The sequence below is a fragment of the Capra hircus genome, chromosome 19 (assembly GCF_001704415.2).
Source record: "Capra hircus breed San Clemente chromosome 19, ASM170441v1, whole genome shotgun sequence".
NCBI lineage: Eukaryota > Metazoa > Chordata > Mammalia > Artiodactyla > Bovidae > Capra > Capra hircus.
Window position 1 is genome coordinate 22,179,615 of NC_030826.1, and position 22,914 is coordinate 22,202,528.

The 22,914-nt window shown below is 49.4% G+C and overlaps 1 protein-coding gene across 4 annotated transcripts in view; it reads left to right on the plus strand.

The window, feature by feature from the left end:
- Window positions 1-22,914, plus strand: part of RPH3AL (rabphilin 3A-like (without C2 domains)) — a 138,049-nt gene that overhangs the window by 77,286 nt on the left and 37,849 nt on the right. For 3 of the 4 annotated variants that reach the window (XM_018064379.1, XM_018064378.1, XM_018064377.1), the window contains exon 5: window positions 6,249-6,335. The exons of the other annotated variant lie outside the window; for it this stretch is intronic. In XM_018064379.1, the coding sequence (XP_017919868.1) occupies window positions 6,249-6,335 (87 nt within the window). The remainder of the gene's footprint in view (window positions 1-6,248; window positions 6,336-22,914) is intronic. 4 annotated transcript variants of the gene reach the window in all.

Sequence of the window (22,914 nt, forward strand, 5' to 3'; positions counted from 1 at the left end):
CTGCCCTCTGCCCCACTGGCCCCCAGGCTGTGTCCCAGTGACCAGAGGGGGGGCCTGGCGCTATACCCTCTCCCAGTTGAGGCTTGACCAAATCTGGAGTTCTGGAGAAGGGGCCAGGGCCCAGGGAACCAGCCTTGCCTCCATTTGAGCTGCCAGGGAGGAAGGAAAGCTTGGATAAGTCTTGTCTGGGCTGAGACCTAGGGCTCAAACAGCATGGGATTCACATCCCAGTTTCCTGTGGTCAAGTTACTTAGCCTTAAGCCTCAGATCCCGAGTTTATAAAACAGGGACAATGACACCCACTTCCTAGGGTGGTTGTGAAAATGAAATGAGATTCTACAGAAAACACCTACCTTGATGCTTGGTGTAGCAACCAGGCTCAATAAAGTATATACGTATTTATCAGATGTATTGGGTTGGCCAAAACGTTCATTCAGACTTGTCTATAACATCTTACAGAAAAACCCAAACAAACTTTTTGGCCAACCCAATACATCAGTATCTAGTTAAATCATTTGGCAACAGGCCCCAGGTTTCAGATACCAAGTCTTTCTGTGGCAAGGAGGCTACATGTAGCCCCTGCACTCCCAGCCCTCCAGGACTGGAGATATACCTTGAAGCCTGACCGATGTCTCGGAGTTGAGTAGGGCTGAGGCTGTGATCAGAGGGGTTGCTGACCCACTGGCACCAGCTGCGAGGTCTGGGTGTTGGAGGCAGTTGTGCACATGATTTCAGCTTCTTTAATCCATCCTGACCCACAAAAATCCAGATCTGGTCAAAAACTGAAGTTGAGGCAAGTGATTTCAGGAAACTTTTAGTATAAGCTTCCTTTAAATAGGAATTCTGCTTCCCCATTCAAAATAGATTTTGATGTAGCACAATTCAATGTACCTTTTGGCCTATTCCTTCCGGGTATTTTTCTGTGCAGGTATTGACTTCTAGATGGCTACAAACACATATACATTTATATGGGCGAGACACACACTAGACTTTCTGTTTATAACTTGCTTTCAAACCTTCATGAATTGTGAATGTTGTTCCGTGTCAGTAAATACACGGTTCCATTGTGACCATTTTCACTTCTTTCATTTATATCATCATTTTTGTTGCAGAGTACCTTTCTCCAAAAGGCAATCGGATTTTTCTTGCTGTTGAAAATTCAGATTCTAGCTTTGGGGACACGGTGGGTAACATGAAGTGCACACGCGTGAGCTGACTTCTTGTCGTTGTTCCTGCCTGTGCTGTGATGGTTGTCTGGATGTAGCCATTTCTTTCCTGGGCTTTCCTCAGGGGGGCGGTGGGGATGGGGGAGCGACCACTCTGGGAACATCACTGCTGCCCGGTTCCTAGGGAGAGACCGTCTCGGTGACAAGCTTCCGTTGGCTGAAACTCTTGGGCAAGTCCTTTCCCAGATGAGTTTGGCTCATTTATTCAGTCCTCTGCTCAACGGGACCCTCCGTGGGGACAAAGGGCCGTGCCTCGTTCATCCTCCTCATTCCTAGAACATCGCCTTCCATCCAGTTGTTGAGTCAATGCTTATTGAATTGAAGCACCAAATAGTTTCAAATTGACCACCTTCATTATTCATTTCTGCACAGTGTGCGTTTTTCCACCCTCCTTGTATGGAACATTTGCGCACAATTTCATCTTTCTCTGGTTGGCTGAGCGTCGGGAACACCGCTCTCTCTGTGATGGATGTTGATGTCGTGGTGAAGCCTTCAGGCTGCTGGGTACCAAGTGCTCTTGGAAGGGTGCAAACCTTTTCATTCCCTCCTACACGCAGGCACCGTGCCCGCTCCCTTCTTTTTTTTTTAAAATTAATTAATTTATTTTTACATATGTCTCCTCCCTCTTGAACCAGTCTCTCACCCCATCCAACCCCTCTAGGTTGTCACAGAGTACTGGGTAGAGCTTCCTGTGTTATACAGCAGCTTCCCATTAGCTGCCTATTTTATATATGGACAGAGGAGCCTGGCAGTCACGAAAGAGGTGGACACAATTTAGGGACTAAATAACAATGCGACAATATATGTGTTTGGACGCTGCTCTTTCAACTCATCCCACCTCTCCTTCCCGCCCTGGGTCCGCAGGTCTGTTCTCTACGTCCACATCTCTGATCCTGCCGTGCAAAATGAGGCACCTGTTCCCTTCTAGTTGGTGGCAGCTTGGGGACCCTGCCTTGGGCTTCCCTGATAGCTCAGTTGGTAAAGAATCCACCTGCAGTTCAGGAGATCCCCGATTCAATTCCTGGGTCAGGAAGATCCCCTGGAGAAGGGATAGGCTACCCACTCCAGTATTCTGGGCTTCCCTTGTGGCTCAGCTGGTAAAGAATCTGCCTGCAACGCATGAGACCTGGGTTCGATCCCTGGGTTGGGAAGATCCCCTGGAGAAGGGAAAGGCTACCCACTCCAGTATTCTGGCCTGGAGAATTCTGTGGACCGTGTAGCTCATGGGGTCACAAAGAGTTGGACACAACTGAGTGACTTTCACTTTCACTTCTCATGTGGGGACCCGCCATGAAGAATGGGGGCTCTGCGTGGAATGAGTCAGGGGCTCCCAGTGAGGACGAGAAGGCCGGCCTGGAAGTGAGGTGCCCGAGCTCTGTGGTCTCCCAGACCTTGTCGCACCTTTGACTCTGGCCGGCAGTGTGGGAAGGTGAAGGTGATGATGTTGGATGAAGGGCAGGGTTCCAGGGAGTCTTGGGGCAACCGAAGTAGCCTGGATTATGGGGATGCTGAGGAGGGCGCTCCATAGACCTTGGACCCAGTCTGCACTCACAGGTGACCTGCAGGATAACCCCTTGGAGGGGGGTGCAGTCAGGAGTGGTCACAAGGAGGGCAGGGCATACATTCCTGCCCCTACTCTTAGTAAAGGACCAATGGTGTCATTTCCTCTGTGGGCAAGCCTGGCTTCATGCTCTACACTTAGAGTGAGGCCAACCAGCAGCAGTCCCAACCCCTCCCCCCACCCCAACACTCCACCCTGAAGGAGGCTGTTCCTGGTCTGGTCTCCCATTCCACCACCAGTCAGCATCACTCAGTATGGACCAGGCATTCCTTGCCCCCAGCTGCCAAGTGAGTATTTCCTGTCTCTGTGTGTCTCTTCCCCCAAGCTGGTCAGCACATTCCAGGAGGGACCCCCTCTTGCCTTCTCAGGTGTAATATTAAAAGTAGCTCTTCTTGGGGGACTTCCCTGGTGGTCCAGTGGCTAAGACTCCGTACTCCCTGTGCAGGGGCCCGGGTTCAATTCCTAGTCAGAGAACAAAATCCCACATGCCAAAACTAAAACCCAGCACAGCCAAATAAATACATTCATTAGATTTTTGTTTTAGTAGCTCTTTTTTGCTCCTTCATTTATTCTACAACAATTCATGATGCTGCTACTGGCACCAGGGAGATGAAGAGAAACAGGCTTGGCCTCTGTCCTCCAGGAGCTCACAGCCTGGTAGGGGAAGTGACTGTAGTTACATAGCCATGAGGATGAGGATAAGATCTCGGTGGAGGAGAAGAGGCAAGAGCCTGGTAGGAAAGCTCCAGCTGGGTAAGAAGTCAGACAAGGCTTCCTAGAAGGAGCTGTGCTTTTGCCGAGGTCTGAAGGATGAGTAGGCTGATAAGGAGAGAGTATGACCAAGTACATCCCAGATGGAGCAAGCAGCGTGTACCAAGGTTCGGTGCAGGAAAAGCAGATAGAGGACCAGGGCCTGAAGTCAGGTCAGCATGGCTGGGGCTTGAGAGTAGAGGGCCAAGTGGTGGAGCAGGGGGAGAGGGGTGTGAGCTGAGGCCACAAGGAGGTAGGTGTGGATGGGGAGGGTGGTGGAGGGGGGCGGGCAGTTTGAGTGAGATTTAGAGTTCTCGGAGATGGATTATTTAGGTGGGTATGAGGGAGAGTGGGGATCAAGGGTGATTCTGGGTTTGGGCCTACATGATTGATGGGTGTGGTATCCTTTACTGAGACAGCCATGTAGGACTCTGGTTACTGCCTGGCTTCCTACCGTGTGCTGTGCTGATGAGCACTTTTGTGAATCAGCTCCCTTGATCCTCCCAGCGGTGGCATGCACCTGCTTGTTACCACCATTTTCAAGACAAGGAAACAAAGCCCAGAGGTGAGTGACAAGTCTAAGGTTGCCTCTAAATGGCAGACTGTGTGCTCTGCTGCCCCAGAGCCTGTATCTTGTGGCCAGACCCTGAGCCACCCCACTTTCCCTGAGCGTGTGCTGGGCTGGCATGCACCTTTGCAAAAGGAACACGTGGAGCATCTGAATTAGGCCCAGAAGGTGGACTTGGTTTGTCTAAGGCTCAGATGCAGTTTCCAGCTGCAGAAAGCATGAGACAATCAACCCCTAGAAGCTGGCACTCACTCACCCAGGGCAATTCCGCTCAGTGGAAGCCCACTCAGCAGAAAGCTAGTGGCTTCCCCCAGGCCTGGCTGTCCTTGACATGACTGTGCAGTGTTCCCTTTGCACTGAGTTGATGTGGCCGGCTCACACTCCCTCATCTACACAGAGTAATGGGAATGAGCAAGAAAAACAGCCAAGTGGCTTCAGCACCTTGTTCCTCTCTTTACCCCAGGGAGGAGGGGCCCATGTGTGTTTCCTGAGGCCCAGCTTATGGGGGGCCCTGTCCTCAAGGTAGAAGGGTTGGGGTGAACTTTGGGAAGGGCAACAAGAGGCGGCTCTAGGCAGGGACGGAGATCTCCAAACCAGGTCAGGGCTGGTGACTTGGAGCTCCAGGCGGACAGTCTGTGGGCTCCCAGAGAGGCTGAGCCCCAGCCTGGCACAGATCCCAGCCCAGGCCTGGCACAGGGGTGGCTGGGCCCCATAGCACCCAGGGGACCCTTCCCAGACACACTGCACTGCCAGGACCCCAAGCCTGAGATCCTTGTGAGAGCCAGGCCCAGTCAGACTGGGGTGGACTGTCCTACCAACCCGGAGGGAGCTGAGCTTGGAGCAAGTTACAGTGTATTTGGAAAAATCAAAGAAAAGTGATGTCTCATACCTGAGCATCGAATGGAGGCCAGTGCAGACATGCCCCCCCCCCACCATGATGTATCATAGCTTCCCTCCTGCCACGAACTGGCTCCCCACCTCCTGAGGCTCAGCTCCCCCATCAGGCGGTGACAACATGCTCAGGAAAGCCAAGCTGGTGACATTTCCCTCTCGGCAGACAGGTGTGCTCCTTGCTCATTTGGCAGCCTGCAGAAAAGGCCAAGCCAGGGATCCAGCCTTCCCTTAGGGGGAGGGGGAGGGGAGAGAGCTCCCCACCCTGCAGGGACCGGGCAGCTTCCAGGCGGCAGAAAGACTGATTGATTAGCTGGTGTGACTGTTTTGTAAGGAGGACACACTGTCCCCTAATCAGACTCTGCCGGGTTAGCCGGGACGAGGTCTCAGCCCCCACCAAGCCCCCCTCTGCCTCCTGGTGCGTTTCATCTGGCTTTTCCCACTGCTGCTTGTGGCTGTGCATTTGGAGGAAGCAAAATACTTATTTAGAAGTGATGAGCTTAAGCAATTCTGTAGAAGGAAAAACGCCGCAGAAACTAGGTTCTGGCTACTTATGTGTCCGGAGGCTGTTATATAACAGCTTGAGAGGCAGACCTGAGTCTGTTACTTGCTGTGTGAACGGGAGGACTTTCTCAAACTACTCCCTGCAAGATGGGCCCACTTCTTATGTATACTGGGGTGGCTGGGATGGTTAAATGAAGGGGCTTGGCATCAGGGAAGTGCCTAAGCGGGCACTGGTATTTCTCACTACATCATCGCCTCACCTTGTCAGGCACACAGGTGAGTTTTCTGCATGGTTATAGCCATGTATATGTTCTCTTTGTTGAATAACATCATTCCCGCCTGCACTTCCAGGGGGCGACGCAGCCTGCCTGTGAAGGCTGTATCCTACTTGGTTGTGTTTGCTCCGCCTCTGGTACTGGGCGTTTGGGTTGTTTCCAGTTCCTTGGTGTTGAACGTGATGCAGCTGTGACTCTCAGCAAGCTTATTTCTTTGCTGTGATCCCAACAGGATGTGCTTGTTGGGGGTGAATTTCTATCGCGGCCATCCAAGGATGGGTATACATCCTTGGTGCCCCACAGCCAGCTGCTGGATTCAGATGATGTGTCCTTTGGGTTATTTCCCCTTGGGGCCTGAAGCCAAAACCGTCCCCTCGGAAGATGACGAGGGCTCCTGGGTTATAGTTTTCCCAGCCCCTCGGCCGGGGAGGAAGGGACTGAGTATTTACCTTCCTGTGTCCTCTCTCTTGTAGAAAGTCTGCACCAAATGCGGGATCGAGGCCTCTCCCGGCCAGAAACGGCCCCTCTGGTTGTGTAAGATCTGCAGTGAACAGAGAGAGGTAGGGCACCCGGGGCAGTGGGGCGGGGGAGGGACCGGCCAGGTCAGGGCGGGGCACCGTGGCACTGGGGGAGGTTCATGGCTGGTTGCTTAGAGGGGCTTCGCAGGAGGTCAAGGAGGGTGGCCGACCCAGGGCAGCCACGGGCGAGAGTGGGGAGGGGCAGTCTGCTGGCTTGGCGCATAGAGGCCACAGTGGGCCCGAGTTCTGCTCTGCCTGGGGTCCTTGGTTTCCTCAGGGAGCCCCTCGCACTGAGTGTAGGTGCAGGTGACGTTTTGTGGGGGGCTGTATTTATTGTAACAGAAATGGCTGCTCCGGTTGAAGGTTTACTCTGGGCCTGGCACCACGCGAAGTTCTTACATGTAGGAATTCATTTCATCCCTATACAACGCCATGTGTGTGCTCAGTTGCCTCAGTCGTGTCTGACTCTTTGCGATTCTGTGGGCTGTAGCCCGCCAGGATCCTCGTCCATGGGATTCTCCAGGCAAGAATACTGGAGTGGGTTGCCACGCCCTCCTCCAAGGGATCTTCCCAACCCAGGGATCGAACCCAAGTCCCTTGCATTTGCAGGCAGGTTCCCAGCACTACCTGGGAAGCCCCCATATAACCCCACAGACGAGTGCTATTATCATCCCCTTTTATTGATGGAGAAATGCGAATGCAGGAGGTTAAGTATCTTGTGGTCACCGAGCTAGTTAGTGGGTCTAACACCGTGGTCTTGTGATGACGCTGCCCCCAGAATCCCTTCTGGTTCTAAGTTTCCATCATTCTAGTTCTGATCCCATTTTAAGGGAAGAAATCAAGGCTCAGTGAGGACTCTGAGGTGAAAACAGATGGGGAGGCTCGAACCTACGTCTCCTAACCCCCACACCCAGGACTTTCCTCCCTACACCAGGATCGAAAGTGGGGCCAGAACAGTGGAGGACATTGTCGGGCTGCTCCTGGGGAAGGTCACAGGTCGGAAATTTCAGGAACAAGAGGAGTCAGGTGGAGGGAGAATGCTCCAGGCTATCCCAATGTGGATTTACATTTTTACTTCTCTGCTCGGTGATTAATATGCGCCTTTCATCCGAGGATCCGTAAAATGTCTTTAGTTACAGAAAGTCCTCAGCCGTGACATCCTTGAATCTTGCTGCCCTGCCATCTGAGTGTCCTGGAAACCCTGCCAGATACTTTTCTGAGCCCCTCCATGCATCCTCTGTAGTTCCCAACTGTGCTTTCTCATTTATCTCTTTATCTTTCTGTTTTTGATTTTTGGTCACACCTTGCAGCATGCCAGATCTTAGTTCCCCGACCAGGGATTGAACTCATGCCCCCTGCAGTGGAAGTGCAGACTCTTAACCACTGAACCACTAGGGAAGTCCTCTATTTATCTTTTCTGAGATAGTTGTTGGTAAATTCTTCAGAACAGGCTTTTAGCTCACTAACTCTTTGCTGTCTGTCTTTCTCATGATAGAGTGTTTTAGAATTGAGGTTTGTCCACTCATCTTGAGAGGGAGTCAGTTTCTCTCTCTTTCTCCCCCTGCTCATCACCTCCACCCAGCTCTCCTTGCCAAGTGATTTCGAGTTGCCTCCACCTAGGTCCTAGGTCCCTCAGTGCAGGGCCAGCTCTCTTGGGTTAGTGATGAGCTGTGTGTCTGCAGTAATAATGAGATTATCCCTGAAGTCCAACATCAAAACCATAAGCAGTCTGGCCAGGCCCTGGCTATGTGTGTACTTCTTCCAGCCTATATCAGTGTTCACATCTGTATGTCAGCTTTACTCTTAGGAGAGGGGCGGAGCAGCACCTCTGCTTCTTGCAGCCTCCAAGTGGAGAATGACCAGCCTCCATTCTCAGGAACTCTAGCTCTGGTCCCCCACCTCCCACAGGACGCTTTCAGTCCCCATACCCTTGGAGAATGAGTCTTCCAGCTGCTTCCATCTGCCTCTGGACCCTGAGCCCAGCAGGCTGTGCCTTTAGCCCCTCAAAATCGTAAATATTGGGAGTTTCTGATCCATCAAAATGTAGATCTTGTTTTTGAGCACAGTTGAGTTGGACATGACTGAGCCACTGAACTGACTGACTGAGCTTCTTTGTTGGAATCTTCATATATCACTGGCTGCATCTTTGAAATAGGGAAGATAGCAGGCAGGGCCTCTAGATGTGAACTAACTTTCTGCACTCTATTGCCTGGAAGTCCTTGATTTCTCCTGTGGAGACGATAATACCTATTTCATTGGAGATACTGTGAGAATTTGGGAACACCATTAACAGTACACCAAGTATCTGGAATGTCCAGCCTAGAATAGGTACTCTGTCAATATTAGAGGCCCTCCTCTCTCACCCAGCTGGAAAATCCCCCTTTGAATTTGAGGTCTTTCTGGTCTTCAAGGGGTCCCTTTTAAGATGCAGGCGTCCCCCCTAAAGAGGGGATATATGTGTATATATGTATAGCTGATTCATTTTGCCGTGCAGTAGAAACTAAAACAACATTGTAAAGCAACTATACTCCAATAAAAATTTTTTTTTAAAGATGAAGGCATTCACAAGATAGGAAAATTTTCGAAAACAGTATCTTGTGGGAGACACCTGAGCAGGATGAAAAGACACAACTGAGGTGTGGGAGGACAGAGATGAAAGAATTGTCAAGGGAAGGGAGGAGGAGTGAAAGATAAGATGAATTCAGCAAATGTAATAATTTAGTGGAGGGCTTGGTGTGGGAGCAGCTGCCCCCGTCCAGCCCCATTGCGAGTGCCCCTCAACTCATTAATAGTCCTGAGCTACCACGGGCAGTGTCCACTACCAGCCTGCCCTAATCTCCAGAGCACTCCAACGCCCAGAAAGGTCTAAAATAGCTTAGGATGAATTTTCTTATCTTTCCTACGGCAAAGAATATGAGGCTATGCACTATGCTATCAGTTTGCCCTTGAATTTCTAGAGGCTGATAAAATGGAGCAAGATCAAGGATGCTGTATTCCCCCCTCCGCGTGACCAGTGGTTTAGGAGGTGTGGATGGGCCCTGAAGGTCTGTGTGTCTGAGTCTGGGTGCCTGTGCGCACCAGATCCAGATGCTGCATTTTCCTGCCTCCTTGTAGGGTGGGACAGTGACAGAGTAATTGGTTTCCTAATGCTTTTTTTCCACAGAAAAATATCTAATCACAACAAAGAGATAGCTAAATAGAAAAAGCATTTGAAATGTCATTTTCAGTGCCACACAGAGCTGGTTCTGAATCTGTGATAAAAATGTGGAGTTCTATCCTACAGGAAAAAAAAAAAAAAAAAAAAAAAAAAACACATCCTAATGGAAGAACTTGCATTTTTTGCTAGAAGCTCTCTTACCACTCGGCCCCAGCACTCTTATCTTCTTTTCCATTTGACTTTTCCCTTCTGTCATCTTTGTCTGCAATTGTAAGTATTTTTTCTGGAGTGAGTTGAATGCTGGTTACATGTCCCTGGGGCGTCCAGTTGGCACCGCTACCTGTTGTGTGCACCTCAGTGATGCAGCAGTATCAGCTTCGGCCCCTTTGCTCTGGAGGAGTTTACAGTCTCATGCGTTTATTCATTTGGGTACTCAGAGCGTATTCACTGAGCATCTTCTGTGTGCCGGGCAAAAGAGATGGAGACCACACGTGCAATAGAGTCAATTCTGCCACGTCACAGATGATGGAAATGTACTCAGGGGAAGGGGGCGATGGGAGTAGCTGCTGTTATATGCAGGAGTTGAGGAAGGGCTTACTGATAAAATGGACTTTTGAGCCGAGGTCTGAAATGCACTCTGTGGCTGTGTGGACAGAAAGCATTCCAAGCAGAGTGTACTACAAGTGCAAAGGCCCTGAGGCAGGTGTGTCCTTGGTAGGTTTGAGGAGCAGCTAGGAGAACTGTGACTGGCGTAGAGTCAGAGTCGGGAGAGGAGCTCAGAGTTGTGGCCGGGGTCCCAGATCGTATTGGTCCTTGTAGACCTTTGGGAAGACTGGCTTTTACTCTGAGTGAAATGGGGAGCCTTCGGAGGTCTGGAGTAGAGGAAAGGCATGACCTGGCTGCTGGGTTGAGAATAAGTTATAGACTGTAATGTTAGAGCTAGTATCATGATATTTCATCTTTCTTATTTAACATTACCCCAGATATTTCAGTTCTTCTCTTGTGACCCTTAGAAGTTTTCACTTTTAAAAATATATACATTTTACTCTGATTTCAAGATTAATATGGATCATTGACAGTCACAATGTGTAGAAAGAATAAGAAATATAGGCACCCCCAAAATTCATAATCTTACCATCCAGAGGCAATTACTGTTAATGTTTTGGCATAATTGCTTTCTTTTTTCTGTGTCTTTTTTTTCTCTGTATAGTTGAACCTCTGTTTTAACATTTTAACGTAAGCACTTCTCAGTGTAATCAATAATTCTTTGTAACTGTTCTGTCATATGGATATTCTGCTAATTTAGGCCATCTGAGTTATTTCCCTTTTTCCTTCTCACTGCTAATTGCTTTATATATCTGTGTACTTAGCTCTTTGCCCACATTTGAGATTCTGTCCTCAGAAAGGATACTTAGAAGGGACAAATAAACACCAGTACTCACAGTCCCCCTTTTAAATTGTATGTATGTATTTTTGGCTGTGTGGCTGTCGCTGTGCATGGGGTTTCTCTAGCTGGGGCGAGTGGGGACTGCTCTCTGGTTGTGCTGCGTGGGCTTCCCATCGTAGTGGCCTCTCTCGTTGTGGAGCACAGGCCTCAGGAGTTGCAGTAGACGGGCTCAGTAGTGGCGCACAGCCTTAGTTGCTCCAAGGCTTGTGGGATCTTCCTGGACCAGGGATCGAACTCATGTCCCCTGCACTGGCAGGCAGATTCTTAACCACTGGACCACCGGGGAAGTCCTCACTCTTTTCCTGAGATATTGCTTTTGATTTATAGTTTGCTGGTCTGTGCAATCTTCAGTAATGACATGTGGACAGTGTATTTTCTGAGTCTTTTGCTAGTCTAATGATAGCTGTTGCTTTCATATGAAAAAAGACAATGGCTTGACTGACAATGCAATTAATGACCGTCTTTCCCACTCAAGATTCTGTGAGTTTGCTGTCTGTTGTCTAACTGATCGCATGAGCAAAGAGCCACCATGAGGGAGGGAGGCAAATGCAGCAACTAGGAGAGCTGGTGCTCAAGGACCTAGAAAGAACAGTGAGACTGTCAGAGAAACGTTTGAATTTTTAATTTACTGTTCATTTTTTTAACTGCACCATGCAGCTTATGGGATCTTCGTCCCCCGATCAGGGATCGAACCTGTGCCCCCTACAGATGAAATGCAGAGTCCTAACCACTGGACCACCAGGGAAGTCCAAATAAGTTTTTAAGTTGGGTAAAAGAGACAAGAGAAGCAATAGAAATCAACTTGAACCAATAAGACATTTGAAAAATGAGCAAGCAAATTTGGGGAAAAAAAAAAAAAAACCAAATGAACCATTTTCCTTTCTAAAAATGAAAAATGTTATTAATGAACTTGAAAACTCAATCAAATGATACTTTGGTAATTTTTTAGACCAGTAAACCTTGTCATTCCCATTAACAGCCACAGATGTTTCCTTATCATTTGCTTCTTATTAATTGTTTTTTTTTTTTTCAAAATTTTTGATCCCTGGTTGGCACTCCCAACAGCTAGGAGTCCCTGGCCCCTGATTTCCACTCTACTAACTGCCATGAAGATGATGTTTTTGTGACCACATTAAACTACAGTCTTTACCTAATTAAATCAGCTGCTTATATAAGCATTCAGCCAGGCAGCTGCCTGTCCCACCTCATTGCCATTCCCTCTGTGAACGGGCATGTTCCTTGGTCACTTTCATGGTTTCCTTGTTGATAAATGAATAAACTCTGATATATGTTCAAGATTTAAAGACACAGGAAAGGGACTGAGACAGCCCTGAATAGACTGTTTCATTTGTTTTCATATTTGGCTGTGCCGGGTCTTAGTTGGGGCACTTGGAGCCGTCAGTCTTCATTGTAGCATTAGGGATCTTGAGTTGTGAAATGTGGGGTTTAGTTCCTTGTGAGTGAAAGTGTTAGTCACTCAGTTGTGTCCGACTCTTTGCAACCCCATGGACTGCAGCCCACTAGGCTCCTCTGCCATGGAATTCTCCAGGCAAGAATCCTAAAGTGGGTAGCCTTTCCCTTCTCCAGGGGATCTTCCCCACCCAGAGATTGAACCTGGGTCTCCTGCATTGCAGGCGTATTCTTTACTGTCTGAGCCACCAGGGAAGTTCCCTGACCAGGGATCAAACCTGGGCTTCTGAATTGGGAGCAGTCCAGTCTTAGCCACTGGGACCACCAGGGACATCCCCAGTGGACCTGTTAACTAACACATCAGACACCCCTGAGGAACCCCAAGAGGGACCTTGAGACCCAGAAAACAGTTTCCAGGATGCAGTAGTGTACGTGACTGGATGCAGGGAAGACAGTTTCCAGGCGCAGGCAGATACATGCCCTGAAGTCAAAGCTCGGACAGGAAGCGGCAGGCAGACAAGATCTGATGCTCAGCATGAAGTAGTTTCAAAGTCAAGAACGGAGACGTGAGGGAGAAGTCTAAAGCCAGGCTTATGCTTTTATTCCCTTTTTAATAACTGGTATATTATTTATGTCTGTATTTGGAAATTAATAATTTTATCTGACTAGGCCTAGGTCATTTTCATTGATTTTTGTCTAGGACGAACGTATTTGGGTCTTCGATTCAGGAAAGCTTTTCAATTATGTTTTGGCTTCCTGCTTTGTTCCGAAACTCTTCTGCTTTCTTTTGGGGAGCACCTTTTAAAAGTTTGTTGTTTTTACTTCTTTGGCCCTGCTGGATGTTCACTGCTGTATGCAGGGTCTTTAGTTGCAGCATGTGGGATCTTGGAAGGTCCCCCTGGGAGCACTGTTAATTTGAAGAGTACATTTCCACTCTCTGTCGTCTGTATTCATTATTTTCAAGTTCTTTTTATTTTTCTCTTCATCCTGAAAAACCATAAAGCTTTTCACATCATTGACTCTTTGTTTTTGGTCTGAGTTTGATGGTTTCCTGTGTTTGGTCTTGGTGGTTGCACCTGTGCCTTCAACCCCCTTCTGATGCTGTGAGCTCTGCAGGCCCAGGGTTTACCTGAGGCAGCGCGAGCACCGTCCACAGCCCCTCTCCTTTGTCTGGGATTCTGCTCCTCCTCTGAGGCACTTTCACTCCTCCTCTGAGGCACTTTCACTCTGCTGGGACCTGGCCCTCTGTCCATCAGAACTAGGGAGGACTTGGAAAACTGCAGGCAGTTGGTTTGGCTCTCCCCTGCTGCTGCTAAGTCACTTCAGTCCTGTCTGACCCTCTGCCACCTCATAGAAGGCAGCCCACCAGGCTCCCCCATCCCTGGGATTCTTCCCACAACTGAGCTTTACTTGAAGAAAATATACCTTCCCAGATGCAACTCACCATTGCCACTCCCACCTAGTTACTTTCTGGGAATCTGTGTCCCATCCATAAAGACAGAATTGGAGGAGGGAGGGCACCGGAAACTCGTAGGCATACTACACCAGGAAGGCCACCTAGGGGCAGACCTGATCCTGCACCCTGACCCCTGCCAAGCAGACAAAGGTGGCCGGTGACACCCGTTTCATCCATCCCACTTGCCTGTCTTCAGAGGGGAGCCTGACTGTAGGCTGACCGTCAGATCGCTTCTGTGCTGGTATCTGTGTGCCCTTGATTCACTTGCTTTCTCGGGTGTGTTAGTGCAAGCTGGAGAGGGACTGCATGGGAGCTTCTAACATGACGCTGCAAGCCAGAAATTTATGTCATTGACTGTTTAGCCTCTAATCCAATTCATTAAAAAAAAAATGACTCATTCAAAATGGTACTGTAATCAGGGGGAAAGTTAATTGGAGTCTAGATTCTCCAGGAATCTAGAAACCATTCCTCTAGCCTCTAAAATGTCTGCCTTTGGAGTCAGAAGACTCCTATGAGGATGCAGGCATGCTCTGAGGGGGATGAGCTAGAAAGGGGAGAAGAGCAATTTATAAGTAATGGGAAGCTGATTAGTACAATTAGAGCATTCCTCTCCACTCAGCGTCCGTCCGCTGTGCTTTCCCTGTTTCATTCCGCATCCTGATTATAACTCATCAGAGGCCGGGCTGCACCAACACTCACTGTGTTTCCCCGCAGTGCTTTGCATATAAAAGGTGCTCAGAGGGTTTGTTGATTGAAAGACATGTGCAAAAGAGCAAAGCTGGCTCCTTGTTTTGGAGCACCTTAGGACCTTTCCCCAGCAGGGTTTTTTGATTTCCCTGAAGTCTTATCACAGAGGACCCTGGCTGGGGTCCCACAGGGCCCCCTGATGCTAAGTATGTATCTCATCCTCTGGCCCCTCTCTCCTACTTGTTGATTGACTAGAAGGAGGAACGTGGCTTCACATGGTGGTTTTTCAATCGTCTCAACCCACCCTGCCTGGAGGGTGACCAGTAGACAGTTAAGGCCCTGGCGGGGAGGGTCCATCTTGGCACAATCCTTCAGGAGGCTGGGAGGATCAGGGGCTTCCAGGCCCTGTGCCAGCGCCCGTGGGAAGCAGCCTTGCCAGCCGAGCCCAGCAGCCTCGTGGCACCTGGCTCCCAGGCGGGCGGCCCGTGCTCACTACAGGCTGCCATCTGCTTCCCCACGCTGCTTGTCTTCTGGCCCTGCTGTTACTTGCAGTTTGGATTTTAGCTGCAAACAACTTTGCCAGAGAACCCCTCCGGAGGCCCGTGAGTGTGCTCAGGGGTGGGTGGCTGGCGCTGGGGTGAGCGGGGGTGGCTGCCTGAGCGCCCCACCATCTGCGTCTGGCTCACCCTGCGCTGCTGGCACTGTGGCCCCAGGGGACCCGGATGGTCACACTTCCTCAGTGTATTGGTCACCTCCCACATGCCTCGGCTCTGCCAAGTGGAACTGCTATCACTGCAGGTCCCTGGCCTCCCACGCAAGCAGAAGCAGCAGGGGGAGGAGGGTCCTGGGACCCCCGATTTCCCCTTCTTCCTCTGGGGAGGCAGAGTGGTCTCCCACCCTCTCCCTGCTCCTTCTCAGGGTGCCTACCTGAGCCTGTGTCCACGCACTGGAGGAAAACCTGAGTGCTCTGAGATGCTGTCTGATCCAAGAGGGAACACGCTTTCTCACTATTGCGCTCTAGTCTGCTGAGCCCAATGTCCTACCTGGGAGTCTAATCTGGTTTTGAGTAGCAACATGAACTCCGCACCCACCTCAGGCCGGTCAGTATCTCACTTCATCTGATCACTGGACAGATGTATTCCTGATGTATTCACTCTTGTCTCATGTGACAGATGGGGAGACTGAGGCTTAGATAAAGTAGCTCACTTCCCCAAAGACACTCGGTAGTAATTAACAGAGCCAGGGGTTGAAGCCAATGTTGTCATTCAGTTGCTCAGTCATGTCCCCTTTCTGCAACCCCGTGAACTGTAGCACACCAGACTTCCCTGTCCTTCACTATATCCCTGAGTTTGCTCAGACTCATGTCCATTGAGTCAGTGATGCTGTCCAACCATCCCATCCTCTGTTGCCCCCTTCTCCTCCTGCCTTCAATCTTTCCCAGCATCCAGTGAGTCAGTTCTCCGCATCAGGTGGCCAAGTATTGGAGCTTCAGCTTCAACATCAGTCCTTCCAATCAATATTCAGGACTGATTTCCTTTGGGATTGACTGGTTTGATATCCTTGCTGTTCAAGGGACTCCCAAGAGTCTTCTCCAGCACCACAGTTCAAAAGCATCAGTTCTTCAGTGCTCAGCCTTCTTTATGGTTTAAAGTCTCACATCCATTCATGACTACTGGAAAAACCATAGCTTTGACTATAGAGATCTTTGTTGGCAAAGTGATGTCTCTGCTTTTTAACATGCTGTCTGGTTTGTCGTAGCTTTTCTTCCGAGGAGAAAGTGTCTTTTAATTTCGTGGCTGCCTCTAAAACTCCTTCTAACAACTCTACTGTCTATCCATTCATTCACTCATTCATTCATACAGTAGTCGTTGACTATTTCCTATGTGCTAGGCACTGTTTTAGGCCCTTGGAAAATAGTGATGAACAAATCAGCCAAACATCTCTGCCTTGGGTTTACATTTTAGCAGGGACTGGGGGAGGAGAGAAGGAACAGAAGATAAACATAGCCACAGTAATAGCTAAGCAAATTACATATATATGTTAGAAGCTACATGGGAAGAAGAGTAGAACAGGGCAAAGAGATCCAGAGTGTGGCATGTAGGAAAGGGAAGAGGTAGCTATGTTGAAAGCAAACCAGCTACCATGACACACCCATAAAGGTGGCTAATACGTGTGTGTGCGATTTAAAATTTTATTTACTTATTTATTTGGCTGTGTCAGGTCTTAGTTGTAACATGCAGGATCTAGTTTGCTGACCAGGGATTGAACTCAGATCCGCTGCATTGAGAATGCAGAGTCTTAGCCACTGGACTGCCAGGGAAGTCCCAGGATAGCTAATGTTTAACAGCAGGAAATAATAAGTGTTGGCAAGGATGTGGAGAAATTTGAAACCTTGTGCATTGATTGTGGGAAATTAAAATAGCACAGCCATGGTGGAAAACTGTATGGTGGCTCCTGAAAAAATTAATGACCTAGCAATTCTGCTTCAAGATGAACACCCTAAAGAGCTGAAAGCAGAGACTCAAGCAGATGCTGTGCATCCCAGTAGCCTAAAGGTGGGAGCAACCCAAGCATCTACCGTGGGGTGGACAGATAAACAAAGTGTGGCCTATGCTAATTATTATTCATATAATTGAGCCTTAGAAAGGAATGGAGTCCTAATACATGCTACAGCATGGAAGAACCTTGACGATATTACGCTAATTGAAATAAGCTGGACACACAAGAACACATATTGTAGTATTTACATTTATTTGGGGTTTGTAGAATAGTCTCATTCATAGAGATAGAAAATAGAAGGGTGGTTGCCAGGCAGGTGGGGAGAAATGAGGGTTATTGCTTAGCAGACACAGAGTTCAGAGAAGGCAATGGCAACCCACTCCAGTGTTCTTGCCTGGAGAATCCCAGGGACGGGGGAGCCTGGTGGGCTGCCGTCTATGGGGTCACACAGAGTCGGACACGACTGAAGTGACTTAGCAGCAGCAGCAGCAGCAATAGACACAGAGTTTCAGTTTGGGAGGGTGACAAAGGTCTGGAGATGGGACGTGGGGACACACGACGGTATAGTTACAGGTGGTGTCCCTGGACTGTACACGGAAAAATGGTCAGAAAGGCAAATTTTATGTTATTGTATATTTCATTGTGGAAAAAACAGCGGTAGGGAGACTAGCTAGGGTGGGCTTCTTTGAAGAGGAGCTGCTGCTGCTGCTAAGTCACTTCAGTCGTGTCCGACTCTGTGCGACCCCATAGATGGCAGCCCACCAGGCTCCCCTGTCCCTGGGATTCTCCAGGCAAGAACACTGGAGTGAGTTGCCATTTCCTTCTCCAATGCATGAAAGTGAAAAGTGAAAGGGAAGTCGCTCAGTCGTGTCCAACTCTTTGAGACCCCGTGAACTGCAGCCTACCAGCCTCCTCTGTCCATGGGATTATCCAGACAAGAGTACTGGAGTGGGGTGCCGTTGCCTTCTCCATTGAGGAGGAGAGATGGGAGCAAAGACGAAGGAGGTGTAGCAGGGAGGCTGGTGACTCTCAGGAGAAGAAACAGCCCAGGATGGGGCCACCGCCAGTGCCCGTGTGTTCCCAGAACAACACGGAGCCAGCTCCCCACCTTCCACATGGAGGCTCCTGGGTTCCCCTGAGGCAAGTGTGGGAGGGGTTGGTCCACAGAGGCTCTTTGGCCTGGGGAAGTGGAAAAGGGAGATGACATGGTGCAACAGGAAGCCTTCAGCCCATCAGGAACAGCGCCAGCAGGTCCTAGCGTTTGTCTGTCCCACCACTGGATGCCCCTCCCACTTAGCAACGCACGTGCTCAGCGGTCCACAAGGGTGCGAACCCTGTGGCCTGTGTGACCAAGCTTGAGAATAAGGAGGCCTGGCTCAGCTTCATTGTCCCTGTCCTCAGTTGATGTGGCACCATCCTGACACCAGAACCTACTTGTCCTCTCCTCCTCTGTTGAGTCCGCATGACCTGGCTTACGCTGCTATGACACCCTCCTCTGCATGGCTCTAGGGAGGGAGGTGAAAAGCTAGGGAGAAATCTGAATGTGGTCATTTTCTTGCATGGATCTGGATAGAAATTTGGATAATCAGATTTTCAAGCCCGTTTTTCAGATGCCAAACAATGTTGGCTGGCGCGATTTCCCCAGCCAGCTGTCTGGTACATGCGGACCGGGAAGTGAGGCTCCATTCTTTAGGAGCTATTTATTAAGCTCCTAGGCAGTGCCCAACCCTGAAATACACACCCATTCCCTCTCCTGAGGAAGTAACTCAAGACACGTGTCTCCTGCAGGGCCAAAAAATTCTTCTGTGAAAAACAAGAGCCAAGAGAACTGGCCTTTGTTGGGGTCCTTGTCTGGGCCAGACGTGGGGCCCTGGGTCTTCACTCTTCCAGCTAAATGGAAGCCCTGGCACCTTATGTGAAGGCCCAAGGTGGCAGAGTAGAGCATGCAGAGCCTGGGCTGACAGGCTTCTGCCACTGGACAGGCTTCCTCCTCCTGATTTTTACTGCCCTCAGGAGTCAGCCTTTCTGTTCCAGGATGGCCCTTGGGCTGGAGGGAGACAGGACAGGTGAATGGAGGTTTCCCCCTCAGTGGCCAACACAGTGATCCCCTCTGTCTGGGGAACCCCTGGGTCCCTGTCCTACTTCTCCTTGCCCTGACTTTGTAAGTTGTTACATCCCAGCCTGAGCTAACACACCCACAGCCGAAGCCCAGCCTGGCCCTGACTCTTATCTAACTACTTACCTCCCTGAACCTGGTTTTGAGCCCCAGTACCTGGTTGTTCTCTTGACCCTTGAACTTTGCCCTCTGCTCTCCGTCCCCCTCACCATCAACCAGAGTGTCGTGTCATGGTCATGGACCCACTCCCAATGTCCCCTGTTTGCAAACTAAATCAGAGAGGTCTGTTTGGTAGGTGACCTGGCTGGTTCATCTCAGTGTTGCCCCTGGCACCTCTTCATGTCATCTACGTGTGATGCTCAGCCTCACCCCCCACCCCTACCTGTACAGCCTGGAGAAACCCTCACACCCCAGGGAAATGTGTCCAAGAATGCATAGCAGCATCTGCTATAATAGCCAAAAACTGGAAACCACCCCAATGTCCTTTCATGGTGGAATAGATATATTCCAAAGGATGAATTAAAAACCCAACAGGCTGGGACTTCCCTGGTGGCCCAGTGGTTAAGACTCCATGCTCCCTATGCAGGGGGCCTGGGTTCGATCCCTGGTCAGTGAACTAGTTCCCACATGCCAAAATGAAGAGTTTGGATGCCACAATTAAAAAAAAAAAAATCCTGCATCCCACAGTTAAAGATCCCACATGCTGCAACTAAGACCTGAAGTGAACTGAAGGTCACTCAGTCGTGTCCGACTCTTTGAAACTCCATGCACTATACAGTCCATGAAATTCTCCAGGCCAAAATACTGGAGTGGGTAGCCTTTCCCTTCTCCAGGGGATCTTCCCAACCCGGGGATCGAACCCAGGTCTCCGGCATTGTGGGCAGATTCTTTCCCAGCTGAGCTACGCACAGCCAAAGAAAAAATAAATATTAAAAAGAAAAACAATGAGCAAAGGAAAAAATATACAAATGATTCAAAAATATGTTGTTCAAAAACAGGTAACAGTAAATGTGTTACTTATAAATGCACACTAAGGACTTCGCTGGCTGTTCGCAAAGGGTCGGACACGACTGAGCGACTGAACTGAACTGTCTGTTCATGGGTTAAGAATCTGCCTGCCAATGCAGGGAACACAGGTTCAATCCCTGGTCCCGGAAGATTCCACATGCAGAAGGGCACCTAAGCCCGTGCACCACAACTACTGAGCCCGCTTGCTGCAACTGCTGAAGCCCACGCACCTAGAGTCTGTGCTGTGCTACAGGAGAGCCCACCACCGTGAGAAGCCTGCACGCCACGTGGAAGAGTAGGCCCTGCTTGCAGCAGCCAGAGAGAGCCTGCTCGTCACAGTGAAGACCCGGTGCGGCCAAAAACAAATAAATAAAAAGAAACTTTACATAAGCAGGTTTTTTAAATAGAAAAGCAAAAGATTGCTTCACACGCGATTCCAGATGGTGGTTACTTCTGGAAGCAAAGCAGGGATGGCCTATAGGGCTTTCTCAGGTCCGGTCATATTTAATTTCTTAATGAGTTCACAGGCGTTTACGTGAATGTGGTCCTTTGAAACATACTGTGTTTTCATACACTTTGGTATGTATGCTAGATTTCACAGGCACACACCCAAAAGTTAATGAGAGATCACCAAAAATCAGACCCAAAACAGCTTGAATCAGTGATATGGAGAAAAGCCTTTAAAATCTCCCGGGGAGTGGGAGGAGGGGATAAAACAAAAAAACAAAGAGCTAAAAACAATAACAGAGACAATGAGGAATCTGGAAGACAGAGAAGATGATGGAACCTCAGAATATAGGTTTTCCCCAAGATGGAACAAGACCGATTGGAAATGAAGCAGTAATCAAATCCATAACCGAGAAAGGTGTCTGTGATTTCAGACCACACACCCATGAAGACCCATGAGCCCTACCGTGTAACGGTCAGCCCAGAAACCGTTTCGTGTTGGCTTCAGAATCTGTTTCTGAGACTGTGTTTACATGCAGGCATGTTTGTTGTTCTGGGAATTGAATCAAAATCCCGGAGCTCCTCTGAAAAGACCTGGTTGAGTATAATTGGCCTGTCCAGTTTTCTGATTCCAGCCCTATTCATTTCCCATGCACAGCCCACTCCATCTGGGAACAGAGGCTGGCTTTGGAGCCAAACACCACCGTGGCTCGCTTGCCCTCTCTCAGATCTGTGCTGGAACAGGGAAGATAGTTAAATATTTGGTATTCAAAGGGATTTCATGCTGCATGCAAATGAAGAGTAAAAGGAAGTGGGTGGACAATGTTGGCAAAGCAAGTAATTAAGAGCAGTTGTGGAAGGGATTGCCCTGGTGGTCCAGTGGCTAAGAACCCACCTTGCTATGCGGGGGCCTCGGGTTTGATCCCTGGTCCTGGAAGACTTCACATGCCGCAGGGCGCCTAAGCCTGTGAACCACAATGAAAGACCCCGCATGACGCAGCTAAGGCGGGTGCAGTCAAATAAATATTAAGATCATGGCCTCTGGTGCCATCACTTCATGGCAAGTAGAAGGGAAAAAAGTGGAAGCAGTGACAGATTTTATTTCCTTGGGCTCCAAAATCACTGTGGACAGTGATTGCAGCCATGAAATTCCAAGACGCTTGTTCCTTGGAAGAAAAGCTATGACAAACCTAGACAGCATATTAAAAAGCAGAGATATCACTTTGCCGACAGAGATCCATCTAGTCAAAGCTATGATTTTTCCAGTAGTCATGTATGAATGTGAGAGTTGGACCATAAAGAACCCTGAGCACCAAAGAATTGATGTTTTCAAATTGTGGCACTGGAGAAGATTCTTGAGAGTCCCTTGAATTGTGGGGAGATCAAACTAGTCAGTCCTAAAGGAAACCAACCCCAAATATTCATTAGAAGGACTGATGCTGAAGCTCCAATACTTTGGCCACCTGATATGAAAACCAGACTCACTGGAAGAGATCCTGATGCTGGGAAAGACTGAGAGCAGGAGGAGAAGGGGGCGACAAAGGGTGAGATGATTGGATGGCATCACTGGCTCCATGGACATGAATCTGAGCAAACTCTGGGAGATAGTGAAGGACAGGGGAGCCTGGCGTACTGCAGTCAAAGGGGTCACGGAGTCGGACACGACTTAGCAGCTGAGCAAAAGCAGCAGAGCAGTAGTGAAAGCGTCATTCTTCTCTGTGGATTTGTTACACTTGCAAGACCATCCTAGACCAAGGAGAACACCGTCTCTCTGGAACCAGAAAGAGAAGGAAGACGGGGGGCTCTGTTCTCGGAGACATCTAGGGACCTTTCCATGCTTTCCATGCTGCTGATGATCTGGGAGATGCAGGGCTGGGCGGGGGAGGGGAGGTGCCCCTGGGGGCCGGGGGAGAGGGTGAGGCCAGAGCTGAAGGTTGGCCTGCCTGTCCCAGACTTTCTGACTCCGGGGCACTTGCTCCACAACCATCACGAGCCCTTATTGGATGCCACCTCCCTCTGGAGCTGCCAAACCTTGCCTCCACGAACCCCTCCCCGGGGGTTAACGGCAGCCACCGCATTTCCTCCAGTTCTGAAATAATCTAACTAAGGTGTTTAAATCATCTGTCAAGAAAACAGATAGCACTCACAGAATATGTCTTCTTGCTGCTTTTTTTTTTTTTCTTTTCCGCTAGGCTAGCAATTCCTTGCCACCCAGGCTGACCTGGTTGCTCAAAACCCACTTGAAATGAAGGGGAAATTTGCTCAGGCCCTGGGGAGGGCTCCTACTCCAGGGCTGAGTGAGGAGCTGCTCATGGGGGTGAGGAGGTAGAAGAAGGGGCAGGTGTGTGCTCTCTGGCTTTGCTGGAGCTTAATTTCTCCGGGTGAGGCTCAGGC